At 41.1% G+C, this 18,611-nt stretch overlaps 1 protein-coding gene across 2 annotated transcripts in view; it reads right to left on the bottom strand.

Moving 5' to 3' along the window:
* The window catches only part of RETREG3 (reticulophagy regulator family member 3), a 947,700-nt gene that overhangs the window by 525,090 nt on the left and 403,999 nt on the right, over positions 1-18,611 (bottom strand). For both annotated transcript variants that reach the window (XM_073608287.1, XM_073608289.1), the window contains one exon: positions 9,194-9,278. In XM_073608287.1, coding sequence (XP_073464388.1) covers positions 9,194-9,278 — 85 coding nt within the window. The remainder of the gene's footprint in view (positions 1-9,193; positions 9,279-18,611) is intronic.

Here is an 18,611-nt window from a genome sequence, read left to right as displayed (position 1 = left end):
ACCGTTACACACGGCCTTTGTGAACGTATCGGTATAAAATTTATGTTGATAAACTTAAAAATGTGGGCATGTCAGCAATTTAAAAAAGAAGTTGGCTGTAAATATCTACGTTTTGATGTATAATTTGTGTATGACAAGTAGACCTTGAGGGCATGAGAGCAATTTATAGAGCAGGAACTAAGATAATTTTTTTTAAGGCTCTGTGCTCTAACTATGACATCATCCACTCTAAGCAGCCCAATACACACTCTGTTTAAATCGATAAAATTTTGTGAAATGATCACTAAACTTAAACAGCTTTTTCACAAAAACTGTAAAGGATATCAAACTGAAAAGATATAGCCAGATAGCTGAATATTTTGTGAACATTTTAAAGTTTGTTTTTGGCGTCTGTAGGTGAAAGTATGAAGGAGCTGAAACTTTTGGGAGCGGAAGAAGATTTTAAGGATCTGAAGCATGCTCCCATTGACTTCAATGTTAAAAAAAGCGTTAAAAGCTTAATATTTTAAAAAGTTTAAATAGTAGAAAAAAAGTTGAAAAAGTCCCATCAGCTGAAAGGGACGAACATTTTAATAGTTGAATGGTTTTAATAGCTGAAAGTATGCAGAAGTTACGCAGAGCCAAAAAACGTACGGAATAATAAATCATAAATAAAATTAAAAATAAATAAAAAAAACGAACAACAATAGTGGGACTGCTAAAGCAGTCCCACTAAATAATAATAAAAATAAATAAAATCGAATAACAATAGTGGGACTGCTAAAGCATTCCCACTAATACTAGAAAATGCATTTCCTGGGGAAAATGCGTGGGAATGCTGAATAGCTGCATTGGTAAAACGGCCCCCATCAAAACTTCCCCCATCAAAACTGCCCCATCAAAATTGTCCCCATCAAAACTGCCCCATCATAATTGCCCCATCATAATTGCCCCATCAGAATTGCTCCACCAAAACTGCCCTATCATATTGCCACCATCAAAACTGCCCTATCATATTGCCACCATCAAAACTGTCCCCATCATATCTCCATCAAAACTGCCCCATCAGAATTGCCCCATCAAAACTGTCCCATCATATCGCCACCATCAAAACTGCCCCATCAGAATTTCCCCATCAAAACTGCCCCATCATATTGCCACCATCAAAACTGCCCCATCAGAATTTCCCCATCAAAACTGCCCCATCATATTGCCACCATAAAAACTGCCCCATCATATTGCCACCATCAAAACTGCCCCATCAGAATTGTCCCATCAAAACTGCCCCATCATATTCCTCTATTATAAATCAGTACATGGTGTGTCTGTCCCCTCCCCCGGGCTCTGTAATCAGAGATGAGATGCTCCAGCCACCTCCCCCCGTGTATAATAGAGGCTTTGGTAACCATGGCAACAAAAGCAACACAGTACACTCTGTTTAAAAGCTAAAATTTCCTGAAATGACCACTAAACAGCTTTTTCACAAAAACTGAAAAGATATCAAACTGAAAAGATATAGCCAGATAGCTATATATTTTGTGAACATTTTAAAGTTTGTTTGGTGTCTGTAGGTGAAAGTATGAAGGAGATGAAACTTTTGGGAGCAGAAGATTTTAAGGATTTGAAGTATGCTCTCATTGACTTCAATGTTAAAAAAAAAGTGTTAAAAAGCTAAATATCTTAAAAAGTATAAATAGTAGAAAAAAAGTTGAAAAAGTCCCATCATCAGCCTGAAAGAGATGGACATTTTAATAGTTGAATTGTTTTAATAGCTGAAAGTATGCAGAAGTTACGCAGAGCCAAAAAACGTACGGAATAAAATTAAATTTAAAAAAAAAAAACATACGGAATAATAAAATTAAAAAGAAATTAAAACGAATAACAATAGTGGGACTGCTAAACCATTCCCACTAATTAAAACTAGAAAATGCATTTCCTGGAGAAAATGCGTGAGAAAGCTAAATAGCTGAACTGCTAAAACGGCTCCCATCAAACCTGCCCCATCATATTGCCACCATCAAAACTGCCCCATCATATTGCCACCATCATATTGCCACCATCAAAACTGCCCCATCATATTGCCACCATCAGAATTGTCCCATCATATTCCTCTATTATAAATCAGTACATGGTGTGTCTATCCCCTTCCCCGGGCTCTGTAATCAGAGCTGAGATGCTCCAGCCGCCTCCCCCACCGTTCACCACTGTGTATAACAGAAGCTTTGGTAACCATGGCAACAAAAGCAGCCCAGTACACTTTGTTTAATCGATGAATTTTCCTAAAATGCTCACTAAACAAGCAGCTTTTTCACAAAACTGTAAAAGATATCAAACTGAAAAGATATAGCCAGATAGCTGAATATTTAGTGAACATTTTAAAGTTTGTTTGGCTTCTGTAGGTAAAAGTATGAAGGAGCTGAAACTTTTGGGAGCAGAAGAAGATTTGAAGGATTTGAAGCATGCTTTCATTGACTTCAATGTTAAAAAAAAGCGTTAAAAAGCTTCATATTTTAAAAAGTATAAATAGTAGAAAAAAAAGTTGAAAAAGTCCCATCATTAGCTGAAAGAGCTGAATATTTTAAAAGTTTAATGGCTTTAATAGCTGAAAGTATGCAGAAGTTATGCAGAGCCAAAAAACGTACGGAATAAAATGAAAATTAAAAATAAATAAAAACGAACAACAATAGTGGGACTGCTGAAGCATTCCCACTAATTAATAAAAATAAATAAAAACGAATAACAATAGTGGGACTGCTGAAGCATTCCCACTAATAATTGGGAATTAGTAAAAAGAGATATTGAGAGAAAAAACAACAAGTGTCACTGAAGATTTCTAAGGATGTAGTCACATTGTGTGGGGTAGATATGATGTCACGGGGTGGAGGTGTAGTAGGAGGAACAGGAAGGAATAGAAGTGGTAGTAGAAGGAGTTACCACTATAAGTGGCGATTGTTTCACCGGATTCCCTAGCCTCTGATGACGCTTCCTGGGCGGAGCTAAATGCATAAGGCAGGCAGGAACTTCAAGTGACGTCACGTCCGGCATTTGGAGCCAAAAACCACAGAAATTTAGTTCCAAAGCGGTGTTATACATGCTTGTATTCAAGAGGAGTAAGTAAGTGTGCAATTTTTTTTAAACTAACTTTCAAAATAAAATGGATTTACACTATGGATCTCTCCTGGTTATCTCTCCATAAAACAACATGCACAAGGAATCTGTCTAACCTGTTGGGTGAACAAGAAGGAGAAACATACCACTCATCCTAAATATTCTGAGGATTACTAGTTCCCTCACAGGCGCAATATGCATTGAAAGTTGGTGAGTGAGGGCACAGAAGGAGGGGAGCACTACACCCAATAATATCACTGGCACGTTTTAAGGATATATATATATATATATATATATATATATATATATATATATATATATATATATACACACACACATACATATACATACATACAAACAAACACACACACACAGTTGTGCTCATAAGTTTACATACCCTGGCAGAATTTATGATTTCTTGGCCATTTTTCAGAGAATATGTATGATAACATAAAAACTTTTCTTTCACTCATGGTTAGTGTTTGGCTGAAGCCATTTATTATCAATCAATTGTGTTTACTCTTTTTAAATCATAATGACACCAGAAACTACCCAAATTACCCTAATCAAAAGTTTACATACCCTGGTGATTTTGGCCTGATAACATGCACACAAGTTGACACATAGTAGCTTTAATGGCTTTTAAAAGGTAACCATCCTCGCCTGGGATCTGTTTGCTTGTAATTAGTGTGTGTATAAAAGTTCAATGAGTTTCTGGATTCCTGACAGACCCTTGCATCTTTCATCCAGTGCTGCACTGACGTTTCTGGATTCTGAGTCATGGGGAAAGTAAAAAAAATTGTCAAATGATCGGAAAAGATAGAAAAGGTAGTTAAACTGTATAAAATAGGAAAGGGATATAAAAAGATATCCAAGGAATTGACAATGCCAATCAGCAGTGTTCAAACTCTAATCAAGAAGTGGAAAATGAGGGGTTCTATTGAAACCAAACCACGGTCAGGCAGACCAACTAAAATTTCAGCCACAACTGCCAAGAAAATTGTTTGGGATGCAACAAAAAAAACACAAATAACTTCAGGTGAAATACAGGACTCTCTGAAAACATGTGGTGTGGCTGTTTCAAGATGCACAATAAGGAAGTCACTTGGAGTGATGAGACCAATATTTAGCTTTTTGGCCACAACCATAAATGCCACATTTGGAGAGGAGTCAACGAGGCCTATGATAAAAGGTACACCATTCCTACTGTGAAACACGGAGGTGGATCGTTGATGCTTTGGGGATGTGTGAGCTACAAAGGCGCAGAAAATTTTGTCAAAATTGATGGCAAGATGAATGCAGTATGTTATCAAAAAATACTAGAAGAGAATTTGCATTCATCAGCCAGGAAGCTGCGTATGGGAAGTACTTGGACATTCCAACATGACAATGATCCGAAACACAAGGTCAAGTTGACATGTCATTGGCTACAGCAAAATAAAGTGAAGGTTCTGGAGTGGCATCTCAGTCTCCTGACCTCAATATCATTGAGCCACTCTGGAGAGATCTCAAACGTGCAGTTCATGCAAGACAGCCCAATAATTTACAGAACCTGGAGGCTTTTTGCCAAGAGGAATGGGCAGCTTTACCATCTGAGAAGATAAAGAGCCTCACCCACAAATACCACAAAAGACTTCAAGCTGTCATTGATGTTAAAGAGGGCAATACACGGTATTAAGAACTGGGGTATGTAAACTTTTGATCAGGGTCATCTGGGTAGTTTCTGTTGCCATTATGATTTAAAAAGAGTATACACAGTTGATTGATAATAAATGGCTTCAGCCAAACACTAACCATGAGTGAAAGAAAAGTTTTTGTGTTATCATTCATATTCTCTGAAAAATGGCCAAGAAATCATAAATTCTGCCAGGGTATATAAACTTATGGAGCACAAATGTATATATGGACTAAATTTGGTGACACTGTATGCACATTGCACTTTCTTTTCAATTGATCTCACGTAAATTGAGAGGTTTTGATATACATCTTGCAGGATTGATATAAGGACCAATATTAGTGCCACTTCTTTTTATTTTTTTTAACAGTTTGTTTTGTTTGCAAAGGAAATTTTTTTTGGTATATTTTTACCTTGTATTTGGGATTTTTAACCACAAAAAAAAAAAAAAAAAAAAAAAAAAACAACGCATTTTCTGCACTTTTGTCATTTTGAGTAGAAAAGCATTTTTCTTTTTTGTTGTATGGTCTAAAACTGTTTTCAACTCAGGCCTAAACAGCAACTCCGAAAACGGGATGCCACAAAAGGCAAAACTTAGACGCTGGATCGCTCACCCACAAAGCCCTGCAGGAGGAATTAATAAGTGTTGCAAACCTTGATGATAGTTTGACAGATTCAGTTGATTTGCCTGCCATTAATCCTGCTGCCTTGAATAATTTGAGAAAGACTTCAGGATTTGTTGCTTGGGGGTACCCATTTCCAGATAAGACTGCATTTGGGAAAGCCAAAGTTCCAGGTTACAAGCAAAACATGCTGTAGCCATAGCTGGCTTGAGATTGGTGACAGCTGAATCCCAAGCACATTAAAGCAGGATATCTGTTCTTTTGTGCATGGGATATTTAAGAATACTTGTCTTCAAATAACAAATCTGTAGATTTAGACACTTGAGAAAATGCTGCATGTAGTTTTGGCATTGTTATAAAGGAGGAGCAGAATCTTCATCTAAATTAAAACTGCATTTTTTCATTAAGACCCCTTTCACACCGGAGCGTTTTGCAGGCGCTATAGCGTTAAAAATAGCGCCTGCAAACTGCCCTAAAACAGCTGCTCCATTCACTCCAGTGTGAAAGATTTCACACTGGAGTAGTGCGCTGGCAGGGCGTCAGAAAAAGTCCTTAGAAAAGTAGCTTTTTTCTTAGGATTATGCTATTCTTTCCTGACTTAGTAAGAGCACTGTGGACAGGAAAAACACACCCTTTGGCCTCTTTAAGGCTGCGTTCACATATATGCGAATTGGATGCATGCCTGTGCTTTTTCTGATCAGTTTTGCACACAAATTCGATCAGAATAAAAAAACAGCATCTAGTACGGATTTAAGGGAAACCCCACACCAAAATAAAAATTAAAAAAAAAACAGCCTGGGGTCTCTTTTGAGGGGAACCCTCATGCCAAGATATTTTTTAAAATGGCGCGGGGTCCCCCTCAAAATCCATACCAGAGCCTTATCCGAGCATGCAGCCTGGCAGGCCAGGAAAGGGAGGGGAGCGAATGTACCCCCCCACCCCAAAGCACCTTGTTGATGGGGACAAAGACCTCTTCCCCACAATCCTGGCCAGTGGTTGTGGGGTCTGCGGGCTTATCGAAATCTGGAAGCGAACGTACTCCCCCTCTCATTCCACAAAAAAACGTAAACGTAAAAGAAGATATAAAAAACAGACAGTTTTTGACAACTCCTTTATTAAAAAAACAATGTCCCCCAGTGTAGATCCATTGTCAATCACAATGCCTGCCAACTCCACCACCAGGGCCACTTGGGGATGTCACACGGTGGCACCGCCCCCTTGTGACATCATTGACCGCGCTTCATGCTGGGTCGGTGATGTCACAAGGAGAGGTGCCACTAGGTGACACTGCCTGGTGGCCCCTTAGCTATTTAGGAAATGTCAGACAGCGAAGCAGGCAGATGGTGGGAGCCTGCGTCATGAGTTGAGCTTCTACTCATTAATATTTGGGGGGGCAGGGCGGGCAGGATCTGGGGGGCTTTTGTTAAAGATTAAAACCCCTACAACCACCGGCTAGGGTTGTCGAGAAGAGGCCCTTGTCCCCATCAGCACCCCTCCATGTTGTGGGCATGTGGCCTTGTATGTTCAGGAAGGGGAGGGCGTGTTCTCTTGCTCGCCCCCCCCCCCTTCCTGGCCTGCCAGCCTGCATGCTTGGATAAGGGTCTAACTTTTTTTTCATGCTTTGTTGTTGCCGGCAATGTTTTTATTTTTTTTTACATTCAGCTGTCAGCGGGTTCATCATTGTTAAGGATGTGCCGGCTTCCCGGCCCACTCCTTAACCAGCTAATTTTAAAGACGCCGCTGGCTCCAAAAATTTGCATCTAAATTGCAGCTGAGCTGCTTTGGAAATTTGCAGTGAAAAACAGACATCTTCTCCTCCTGGGTTTCTAAAGTCTTATAAATTGCTTTTAACAAATAACCCACATCCAGAGAAAGCTTAGATCTAGAGATTTTAGGGTTCCAATCTTGCATCCAGTCCTTCCTCGAGGATGTAGTGTCCCAAAAGGAATCCGCTTCCTCCACCTCTGTTTCCGAGTTCCTTTCAGACTACCCTGGAACAGAAGCAGTCGGCAACAACCTGAACGACCGCAACATATAGAGATATACAATGTAATACTGACATATAATCACACACATAGGTTGGACTTGATGGACTTGTGTCTTTTTTCGACCTAACCTACTATGTAACATTGATGACTGGTTTGGGGTCTAGGATTGGAAACATGGATTGAAAATCTGAAAAGTGGAATATATTTTTTCCTTTATAACACCCCAGTGTACAGGAAAAAAAGAGCCAACTCCGAGTTCCACAAACTAAAACTTGTAGTCTGACTCCATCCCTACTAAAGGTGGTGCCCGACGCTGCTGGTCAAGGGATTAGGCTACTAAACTGGATGGATCATGGAACTATGATTGCACCACATATGTGAGGTATCACCATGAATGTCAGAGTAATAATTCGAGCAGCAGACGACCTGTGTAGCTCTTAACTGGTAAACTGTAAAGGCCTTTAAAACGTTGCCTATGTAGATTTTTTTATTACTGTAGTTTGTCACCATTCCACGGGTGTGTGCAATTTTAAAACATGACAGGTTAAGTATCTATTTACTCAGTGTAGCATCATCATTTTACCAAACAATTTGTGTGCAAACAGTCAAGAAAGTATATTTTTTCCCAAAAAATTTGTTTGAAAATCCGCTGTGCAAATATCATGGGAAAGTGAAAATTGCAACAACATGCATTTTTTTCTCCAGGGCCTTTGCTTTCAGATAATATATAATATTTGGGGGTTCCAAGTAATTATCTGGTAAAAAAAAATGAAGAGTTTTCCACGCGCTTTTGCGCCCGCTGCATATTCCTATTTGCAAAGAGGGGTGGAGAGTTCGACGCTGCAGGTATATGTACAGTCTGCCTGCACCTTATATCTGCAAACATTTTTGTTATATTTACAGGTGCCTTTAAAGAATCAATTCACCTGAAAGTAATATTTTAGTTACAGATTGATTCTGGTGGGCTACGTAACATTCTAGCTCATATTTCTTGTGTAATTTTTCTAAGCCGGTGACTGCCCATCTTGAAGTCCTGAGTATTCCCACAACCCTCTGCTGCATTCTAAATAAAAGCCAAAAATCATTACGTTTAATTGCTTTCAAGTAAAATTATCAAAATGTTTAGCTTCATATGTTATCCAGTAAAATGAGGGAAAGGTTATAAAGGTAAATACTTGAAAGACCAGTTATCTATCACTCCAATGGGAGTTTGTCTCTGCTTGAGTTCCCATTAAATGTCCTTTCTCCACAAAGTAAAATAAACAAAACATCTAAAGCATCATGCACACTGGACGTTTTTACAGCTGCTGTTTTTGGCTTCAGACGTTTTCTTCTACAGTGAAACTCTCCATGTTTTCCTGTGTGTCCATGCACACAAGCTGTTATAAACGGTTTTTGGCTGGGGCGTTTTTTGGCTGTAAAAAAAACCCCAAAACTAGTGGGTTCTGAGAGGAGTTTTTCAGCTGTAAAAATGCAGATAAACACTCAAAAACACAGTTCACCAGCGTTTAATGTTTTTGATCCATTGAAAGAAAAAAAATGCTAGAGAACGTTAATGCTGAAAAACGCTATTGCAAAAACTCACTGCAAAGCTACTGGCGTTTTGAAAACGTTAATATAACTTCCAGTGTGCATGAGGCCTAATAAGCACAGGGACACATACTCACAATATCCATAGTTGGCTAACCTGTAACCTAAACGCGAATTTTGTCACCAGAGACCCTGATCACTACAAAAAGCAGCTGAACTTACCCATGATGAGGCCCAATTAAGCAAAAATGATTTTACATAATTTTAAAACTATAAAAAGGTGGACTCACACAGCACATAGGAGAGTAAAATACCAGGAATGTATCCACCCAGGACAGCCAGGAAGGTTAGGAATCCACAGACCAAGAGACAGAACTAAAAGTGCAAATTAAATGAAGGTTAATATGTTGTATGCAAATACGTTTTTATTGCAATTTCTTTACTGTTCAATTTTCCTTCTTTGAATACAGGAATACACCAAAAATGCTTCATCTTAATGAAAATAATTTGTCCACCCTCATCCTCCAATTAAGCATATAACCTGTGCAATCCTTTAAAGTTCAGTAGGCAATATTACATTTATATAGATTATGAACATTGGGCATTGACTTTATTTTTAAAAAAAAAGTATGGTCAAAGCTTTTTTTGGCCATATTTCTCTTCTGGGTCACAGCAGTAGACTTAGTTTCTCAGATTCAGCTGACAGTGGGCTAAAGCCGCTGTCAGCTGCCGTCACAAAGCTGATCCAGGCTCTGCAAGGATCCATGCAGATGCCTGTGTCTCAGCCTCTCATCGTGGTGCTGAGAGCCTAAGCCAGCAGCACCCGCTCTTCCCATAGCCTAGTGCTCTCCAGTGAGCACTGGAGGGCAGGGACGGACTGGCCTACCGGATAACAGGAAATGTCCTGGTAGGCCGCCTGCCCTGGGGCCGCTTTGAGCTGCCCAGGGCCAATCCAAATGCAGAGTCCTCCTCTCCTTCCCTCGCTCCATTTGTGTAATCAAAAACAGCGGGTGTCTCCCAGCCTGCCGTGTCATGCAGCTCCAGTCTTAACTGTTCAGCGGCCGTCCATTGTAACAAAGCCCTGCCTCCTCAGCCCTGATAGACGGAACACTGATTCAATTTCCCAGCATTGTATCAGTGTTCAGTTAACCGTCTATCACGGATGAGGAGGCGGGGCTTTGTTACAGTGGACGGCCGCAGAACCGTTCAGACCGCAGCTGCATGACACAGCGGGAGACATCCGTTTTGTGTAATCAAGGTACTGGCGAGGCTGCAGATGGGTATAGTCACAGTAAGGCTGCAGCTGGGCACTGATGAGGATACAGATGGGCACAGTGAGGCTGCAGATGGGCACAATGAGGCTGCAGATGGGTACAGTGAGGCTGCATTGTTGACACTGAGGCTGCAGATGGGCACTGATGATTCAGATGGGCACAGTGAGGCTGCAGATAAGCACAGTGAGGCTGCATTGTTGGCACAGTGAGGCTGCATTGTTGGCACAGTGAGGCTGCATTGTTGGCACAGTGAGGCTGCAGATGGGCACAGTCGAGGCTGCATTGATGGGCACAGACGAGGCTGCATTGATGGACACAGACGAGGCTGCATTGATGGGCACAGACGAGGCTGCATTGATGGGCACAGACGAGGCAGCATTCTTCTCCGGCACCATCTTGATGCCTGCCTTCCCAGAATGATGGGTCTCCAGGAAGAATGAGTCCAGCGGGCCTTGCTTTGCCCGGTCCGTCCTCAGTGGCTGGGAAGCTGCCCTCAATCGCTGGGTCATGATTTGAGCCATTCCCGGTCGAGTAAGCCCCTGTTATGGCTGAAGTTAGCTGCGGTGAGAGCAGAGCTGAGGGCAGACACGTCCTCACTCCTCCATCGCTTGGCCATGCCCCCACTTTTAATCGGAATTTGAGAGATATATATATATATTTATGTGTTTTAAAAATGCATGGTTTTCCATTTTATGAACAAGAAAATAATGACGTTATGCTGTTGGGCTGGTAGAAAAATGTTTTTCCAGGGTTGGTTTTTATTCCTAGTCCGGCCCTGCTGGAGGGGCAGAGCAAAAAGCAGTAATTGACAGTCACTGCTCCGCTAAGTGAAGACCCAGAACTGAGCAATCAGTGGTCATGTGATTCCTCAGCCCTTGGTCTGGCGGGGGACCAAAGCTGCAACCAAACAGGTGAGTATATGTATGTTTGTTTTTTACTTTCTCTACTTCTCCTTTAATTTCTTAAGGGGTTAAAGGGCAGTTTTGAATAAAGTTTTGAATAAACTGGAAAGTTAGAACCCCTGCTGGATTTAATTGCTTGCCTGGGCTCCATTAGAAAAAATTTCCCTTACTTTCTGTTCCTTTGGGCATTTCTCCAGACAGAAAGCAAAAGAAAATCTGTAACAGAAAAACAGCAGTCAATAAAAAGCTAACAGAGGTTCCAGTGTTTTCATACGAACTGTGTATAGTTCGAGAGATTTCCCCTCTTTCTGTCTTGGGGACAACCTTGTTTCCAGACAGGAAGTGAAGGAATCTCTCCAACAGAACCTTGTACAGCAAAATAAGCTAAAAGTGTTCTAATCTTTCCCAAATATGCAAAAAAAATTAGATTTGCTAGAGATGTACGTTAACTGCTCACCGTCAGACACGCCTATTTACAGAATACAAGTACAATCCAATACTTGCCTGCATGGTCAACCATTAGATTTCTTTCAGTAGTAGCAAAAGGGTCTGTTAACTGATCTATTTTTTCAACACCAATAACATCTCTGCTTTTTTTGAAGGACACAACTGAATCTTTAGATCACAACCAATAGTCATTAAGCCACCTACAAGAGTAGGGAGCTAGGAAAAACCAAAAGAACCACAACCATAACCTAGGGTGCCCCTTGCTGGTGGCCAAACCTGTCCCCGCAACACACATTTTCACTTAGAAGCTAGAAGTAAATAGGAACAACATAACCCAGGGGTATTGAATTCAAATTTATGGGGGTTCTCCTGGCAGAGGTCCGAATCTGAGGTTTGTGCTATAAGACATTAAAGTAACCATGTTCAGCAGTGTCTTCAGCCTACCTTTCAGATCATAGTCCCCTTTAGACATGTGCAATTTGTTTAGTTCCGAATTAGTTTTTTGACAAATTCGTTGGAAATTCGGAATTTGGAAATTCGGAATTTGGAAATCCGAATTTTCGGATTTCCGAAAAAAGCAAAAAAAACCTAATGAAACGAAAACTAACACATTTTTTGTCAGTGCACATGTCTAGTCCACTTTACATCAGTAAAGAAAATAAATATACCGCGCTAAGTGCCAAAAATGTTGAATAAATATCACATTTGGAACCGATGCGACTTTGAAAAAAAAAAAAAACGCTAAAAAGTCCCATGCAGATAATTTGTTGCAAACATCAATAACCTTGAAGCAATAAAAGTTCCAAATCCCAAGAAAGTGCTCGTGCTCTACAAAGTGGATACAAATCCGTGCTTGATAAGTGCTCACAATACAGTGCCCCCACGTAGATGTGAACTCACCCCTCCAAATAGACCAACTATTTCTAGTTTGGTCAAACATGCATGTGGGGTAGTCCCCGTGGATTTTCTGTGGGCTGATGTTGTTTAAGATAGTTGTTTCCTCATATGAATAGACGTAATAAGGAGTGCCTCATTCCTCTATGTACTAGCTTTGTTTGGGGCAGATGTTCCTTATAAAAATGACAGAAAAAGCCTCGTTGCTGGGGTACCATCTTGTGAGCACATATCAAGCACTTATTAAGCACAGATCCGTATCCACTTTGTAGAGCACGAGCACCTTACTTGGGATTTGGAACTTCTATTGCTTCAAGGTTATTGATGTTTGCAACAAAATATCTGCATGGGACTTTTTGTGATTTTTTTTCAAAGTCGCATCGGTTCCAAATGTGATATTTATTTAAAATTTTTGGCACTTAGCGCGGTATATTTATTTTCTTTACTAGTATCATTTTGCACTTGCAAAGTTTTATTCACTGCAGCTGTCAATTGTCAATTTTCATGTTATCACTTACTCATATCAATATTTAGATTTTTTGTCGCTTTGTTTTTTTCTTTTTTCCCTTCACATCAGTGTCCTCAGTCCCACCTCTGTCCCGATCTGCAGCTCCTCCCACCCTCTGCCTTGCTGTGAGGATAACAGCAGCAGCCAAGCGGGAGACACCCAGCTGCTAAGTGGCATTGGCCGCGCTCCAGACAGAACGGTTACCCCTGTGCATAATTTAGGAATCCATAACCTAAACAAAAAACTTACTGAAGCAGGGCAGGTGATGTATCCTTCAAAGAATGCAGAGAAAGGGATCACACCAAGCGAAACTCAAACGGCAGTCTGCAAAACCAAAACTACCATCCACAGGCAATGTCAACTTTGTATATTTTAGGAAAGGTGGGAACTGATGACCACACAGCTGTCTTGCAAACCTGAGAAACTGAGGCACAGAAATGAAAGGCCCAAGACATGCTCAGAGTCCCAGGAGAGGGAGCAGTAACAGGAAACAAAGGTTCCTTAACAGATAAGATAAGCCTGAACCACAGTATGGCAGGGCCACCAAGAAATGGTGGATGGTAAGGGCACCTTCGCTTTTCTAGGATTATCTATGACTATGAACAGGGATTCCATATCCGAAATGGAGGCTGTAGAATTCCAGACATCTAGTACCCACCTTATTTCTATGTAGCATCAAAAATGGTTGCTCACCAAAAAACTGTCAGCTCAGGCACTCTGCTTGCAAAAGTGATGTTCACCAAGAAGGCCACCTTTTGTGAAAGAATCAATATGGGAACTTCCTGAACATTTTTTAATTGAGACTTGCAGAGCTGACAGACCCAAATTATGATCCCACAGCGTCAGCAGAGGTCTTGTTAGTGGAAAAACCTGCATAACCATCTGGATGAAAATATGAACAAGGGAATGGGAAGCCAAGGGGCATTGGAAAAGTACGGCTTAGAGGGAAACCTGACCCTTCACAGTACTCAGGGACATCTGTCAGTTCACACCCTGTTAAAGGAAGGCCAAAGTATAAGCAACTAGGGCTGCAACTAATGATTATTTTCAGTTGGCCGATTATTATTTCAATTAATCGGATAATAACCTTACAAAAAAGTGTGGTGTATAATTTATAGTTAATATGTAAAAATGAAAGGCAATTTATCCTTAAATATCTATATGCAGTGGTAAATATAAATAACCAAAAATATGGTTCTCTGGAGCAAAATCTCTAATCCACTCTGAGAATAACAGACAGAAGAGATATACTGTATATACTATTAGAGGTTGAATCTGGTAAATGTCATCAGACTCTGAGATCAAATGTTTTATTTAACCACTTTTGACACTTTTTTGGCATCACTGACATTTATACAGCGATCAGAGCTAAAAATAGCCACCGATTACTGTATAAATGTCACTGGCAGGGAATGGGTTAACACTAGGGGGCGATCAAAGGGTTAAGTGTTCCCTAGGGAGGTGTTTCCAACTGTGGGGGCAGTGTACTGACTGGAAGAAAGAGATCGCTGGTTCCTGATCACTAGGAACAGCAGATCTCTCTCTACTCCCCTGTCAGAATGGGGATCTGTTTGTTTACATACACAGATCCGTTCTGGCTCCCTGTGGAGTGATCGCAAGTGGCCGGACATCGTGGCCGCCAGCCATTGCGCATCAGCTCTGGCGTAGTGTGACATACATTTACGGTGATTCGCGCAGCCATGCCAACCTGCCACAGTATAATGACAGCGGCTGGTCGGTAAGCAGTTAAAGAAAAAATAAATAGTTAAAGTAAATAGTTGCGGATTATCAGACATAACTGTTATATATTATGTATGACAGACGCCCTTGTCATAGGCAGGTGGCTTGATAAAAGCTACCTGTGCCTGCTGTCATTTATGCTGGTCATACAAAACAAGGTTTTCCTTCAAAAAAAAAAAAAAATTGTAAGAACATTCGTTGATTTTCTAATTGTTAGCGGGTCATCAAATTGACGTTCGTTTTTGACCACAGTGATGGGAAAATTTGAAGAAGCAGAATGGAAAACTTCTTGGTCAAAGGAATTTTCAGACAGTGTGTGTGGTTTTCGTTTAGAAATCACATTCATTTTAAAACTGAATGTTAAAAGCAAGTGAGATTTTCAAAACGTCATTCTTTCATTCAGCGAATGTACAACGATTTTTCGTAATGAATATTCTCGTCCGAAAATCGATACGCGTATGGCCAGCATAAGGCTAGGTTCACACCGATGCAGTTTGCTTTTGATCTGTTTCTGCACTACATGCTGTTCTGTAGCTTCTCCATTAAAGCCTATTGAACCAAAAAAAAAAAAAAAAAAAAAAAAAAAAAGAAAAAGCACCGTTTTGCATTGAAAAAAGTCCTTTCCAAATACGCAGTGGCTGAAAAAAAGCATAGATGTGAACATGTCCCATAGGATGCCATGTTGAATGAACTGTAGTGCGTTTCTGCAAAAAGACCAAAAAAGGCGTAGGTGTGAACCAGGCCTAAGACGTCTAGTAGCAGCAGCATGCTTTTTTTTTTATCACCAGTCATCATGGGGTTAAAAAAACTAAAACTAGCCCTTTCTATTACAAAAAGAGCAGATAATCGCTATACATAGTATTCCACAAAAGTGAGTACACACCTCACATTTTTGTAAATATTTTATTATAATCTTTTCATGTGACAACACTGAAGAAATGAAACTTTGCTACAATGTAAAGCAGTAAGTGTACAGCTTGTATAACAGTGTAAATTTGCTGTCCCCTCAAAATGACTAAACACACAACCATTAACCGCTTCCCGCCGACCTTACGCAGATCTGCATACTCGTCTTTCTGGGGTTATACCGGGATGATGCCCGCAGCTGCAGGCATCATTCCGGTACCGTTGTTTCGAGTCGGCGATTGGCTATCCGTGTATAACAACCGATGCGGCTAAAAGCCGCTCGGCTGTTATACCGGAGGAGCGGGAGGGGACGCCCCCCCTCCCGCCGCTCTTACCGGGCCTCCCGTGCGATCGGGAGGCCCGGTGTCCAATCGGATGCCTCCGGTGGCTGGGGGCGGGCTGGAACAAAGCCATGAATGGCTTTGTTCCAGCCTTCTAATTGTAAACGCGGAAGCGACGTCATGACGTCACTTCCCGTTTACTCGGCTGCCAATGGCGCCGAATTAAAAAAAATACACAGTATTCAGAATCGCCGTTTTCGACGATCTGAAAACTTTGAAGTGCAAAGGAGGGATCGGGGGTCTTTTAGCCCCCGATCCCTCCATAAAGAGTACCTGTCACCACCTATTACTGTCACAAGGGATGTTTACATTCCTTGTGACAGCAATAAAAGTAAAAAAAAAAAAAAAAAAAATTTTTTTTTTAAACACAATTTATAAGTATAAAAATAAGTAAAATAAATAATTTAAAAAAAAAATTTAAAGCGCCCCTGTCCCCGCGAGCTCGTGTAGTGAAGAAAACGCATACGGAAGTCACGCCCGCATATGTAAACGGTGTTCAAATCACACATGTGAGGTATCGCCGCGATCATCAGAGCGAGAGCAATAATTCTAGCGCTAGGCCTCCTCTGTAACTCTAACCTGGTAACCGTAAAAAAAAAATTTAAAGCGTCTCCTATGGAAATTCATATGGATTGTAGGCAAGACACACTTGTCTTTGTACTTCTCACTTGGTTGCTGCCACACACATTGACACCATCTGAACTAAATAAGTTCATCTTGGACTGATCAGACCACACGACATGGTTCCAGTAATCCATGTCCTTAGTCTGCTTGTCTTCAGCAAATTTTTTGCGGACTATCTTGTGCATCAGCTTTAGAAGAGGGTTCCTTCTGGGACGACAGCCATGCAGACCAAATTGATGCACTGTGCGGCGTATGTTTTGAGCATTGACAGGCTGACCCCCCACCCCTTCAACTTGTGTAGCAATGCTGGCAGCACTCATACGGTCTATTTCCCAAAGGCAACCTCTGGATAGAACGCTGAGCACGTGCACTCAACTTCTTTGGTTGACCATGGCGAGGCCTGTTCTGAGTGGAACCTGTCCTGTTAAACCACTGTATGGTCTTGGCCACCGTGCTGCAGCTCAGTTCCAGGGTCTTGGCAACCTTCTTATAGCCTAGGTCATCTTTATGAAGAGCAACAATTCTTTTTTTCAGATCTTCAGTGAGTTGTTTGCGTGCCATGATGAACTTCCAGTGACCGTATGAGAGCGTGAGAGCGACAACACCAAATTTAACACACCTGCTCCCCATTCACACCCGAGACCTTGTAACACTAACGAGTCACATGACACCGGGAAGGAAAAATGGCTAATTGGGTCCAATTTGAACATTTTTACTTAGGGGTGTACTCACTTTTGTTGCCAGCGGTTTAGACATTAATGGCTGTGTGTTGCGTTATTTTGTGGGGACAGAAAATTTACACTGTTATACAAGCTGTACGCTCACTACTTTACATTGTAGCAAAGTGTCATTTCTTCAGTGTTGTCACATGAAAAGATAATAAAATTACCATATTTATCGGCGTATAACACGCACCCCAAGTTTAGGAGGGAATTTTAAGGAAAAAAACTTTCATTTAAATGTCCATCAATGCAGCCTTATCAGTGTCCATCTACAGCCTTGTCCATCGTTGCAGAATGATCAGAGCCCATCTGCAGCCTTGTCCACCATTGCAGAATGATCTGTGTCCATCTGCAGCCTTCTTCATCATTGCAGAATGATCAGTGTCCACCTGCAGCCTTGTCCATCATTGCAGAATGATCATTGTCCATCTGCAGCCTTGCCCAGTGTCATTTGCAGCCTTGCCCAGTCTCACTGCAGTATGATCGTTTAAAATTACCGCTGCCGAGATAGACAGAGCCGGATGTCCTGTGTACTCTGCTCCTCTCGCAGTCCCGCCCCTTGGCTTGGCTCCTATGATGAACATAGCACAGGCCAATGGCAGGACTGGGCGTGACATATACACATACACAGTGCTCAGCATAAATGAGCACACCCTTTTGAAAAGTAAGATTTTAATCAATTTCTCAATGAACACAAGAACAACTCCCAAAATTTTGACAAACAGTTATATAGAACATTTGTTTAGCTCATTACATTAAAGGTTAATGATATCAAACTAAGATTACAAAATCTTCACCCCACAACAAAAACTACTACATCTAGTATTTTGTATGACCTCTATGTTTTATAAGGACAGAACCAAGTGGAATGGAATGACCAAGTTGGCGACATATTGCAACATCTATCTTACTCCATTCTTCAAGAATGACCTCTATAAGAGCCTGGATGCTGGAAGGAGAGTATGTCTCTTCAGAATTCCCCATAGGTGTTCGATTGGGTTCAGATCAGGAGACATACTTGGCCACTGAATCACTTTCACCCTGTTCTTCTTCAGAAATGTAACATTGGCCTTAGATGTGTGTTTTGGATCATTGTCATGTTGGAAAAGTGCACAACGACCAAGGGCACGGAGTGATGGTAGCATCTTGTCTTTCAATATAGAGCAGTACCATCTGTAAATTCAAGATACCATCAATGAAATGCAGCTCCCCGACACCAGCAGCACTCATGCAGCCCCACAGAAGGACATTGCCACCACCATATTTCACAGTAGGTACCATTCATTTTTCCTTGTACTTCTCACCTTTGTGACACCATACAGTTTTAAAGCCATTAGTTCCAAAAACATT

The sequence above is a fragment of the Aquarana catesbeiana genome, linkage group LG12 (genome assembly GCF_042186555.1).
Source record: "Aquarana catesbeiana isolate 2022-GZ linkage group LG12, ASM4218655v1, whole genome shotgun sequence".
Lineage (NCBI taxonomy): Eukaryota > Metazoa > Chordata > Amphibia > Anura > Ranidae > Aquarana > Aquarana catesbeiana.
The sequence above is the reverse complement of the archived record's forward strand: the minus strand, read 5'-3'. Positions and strand labels throughout refer to the sequence as shown.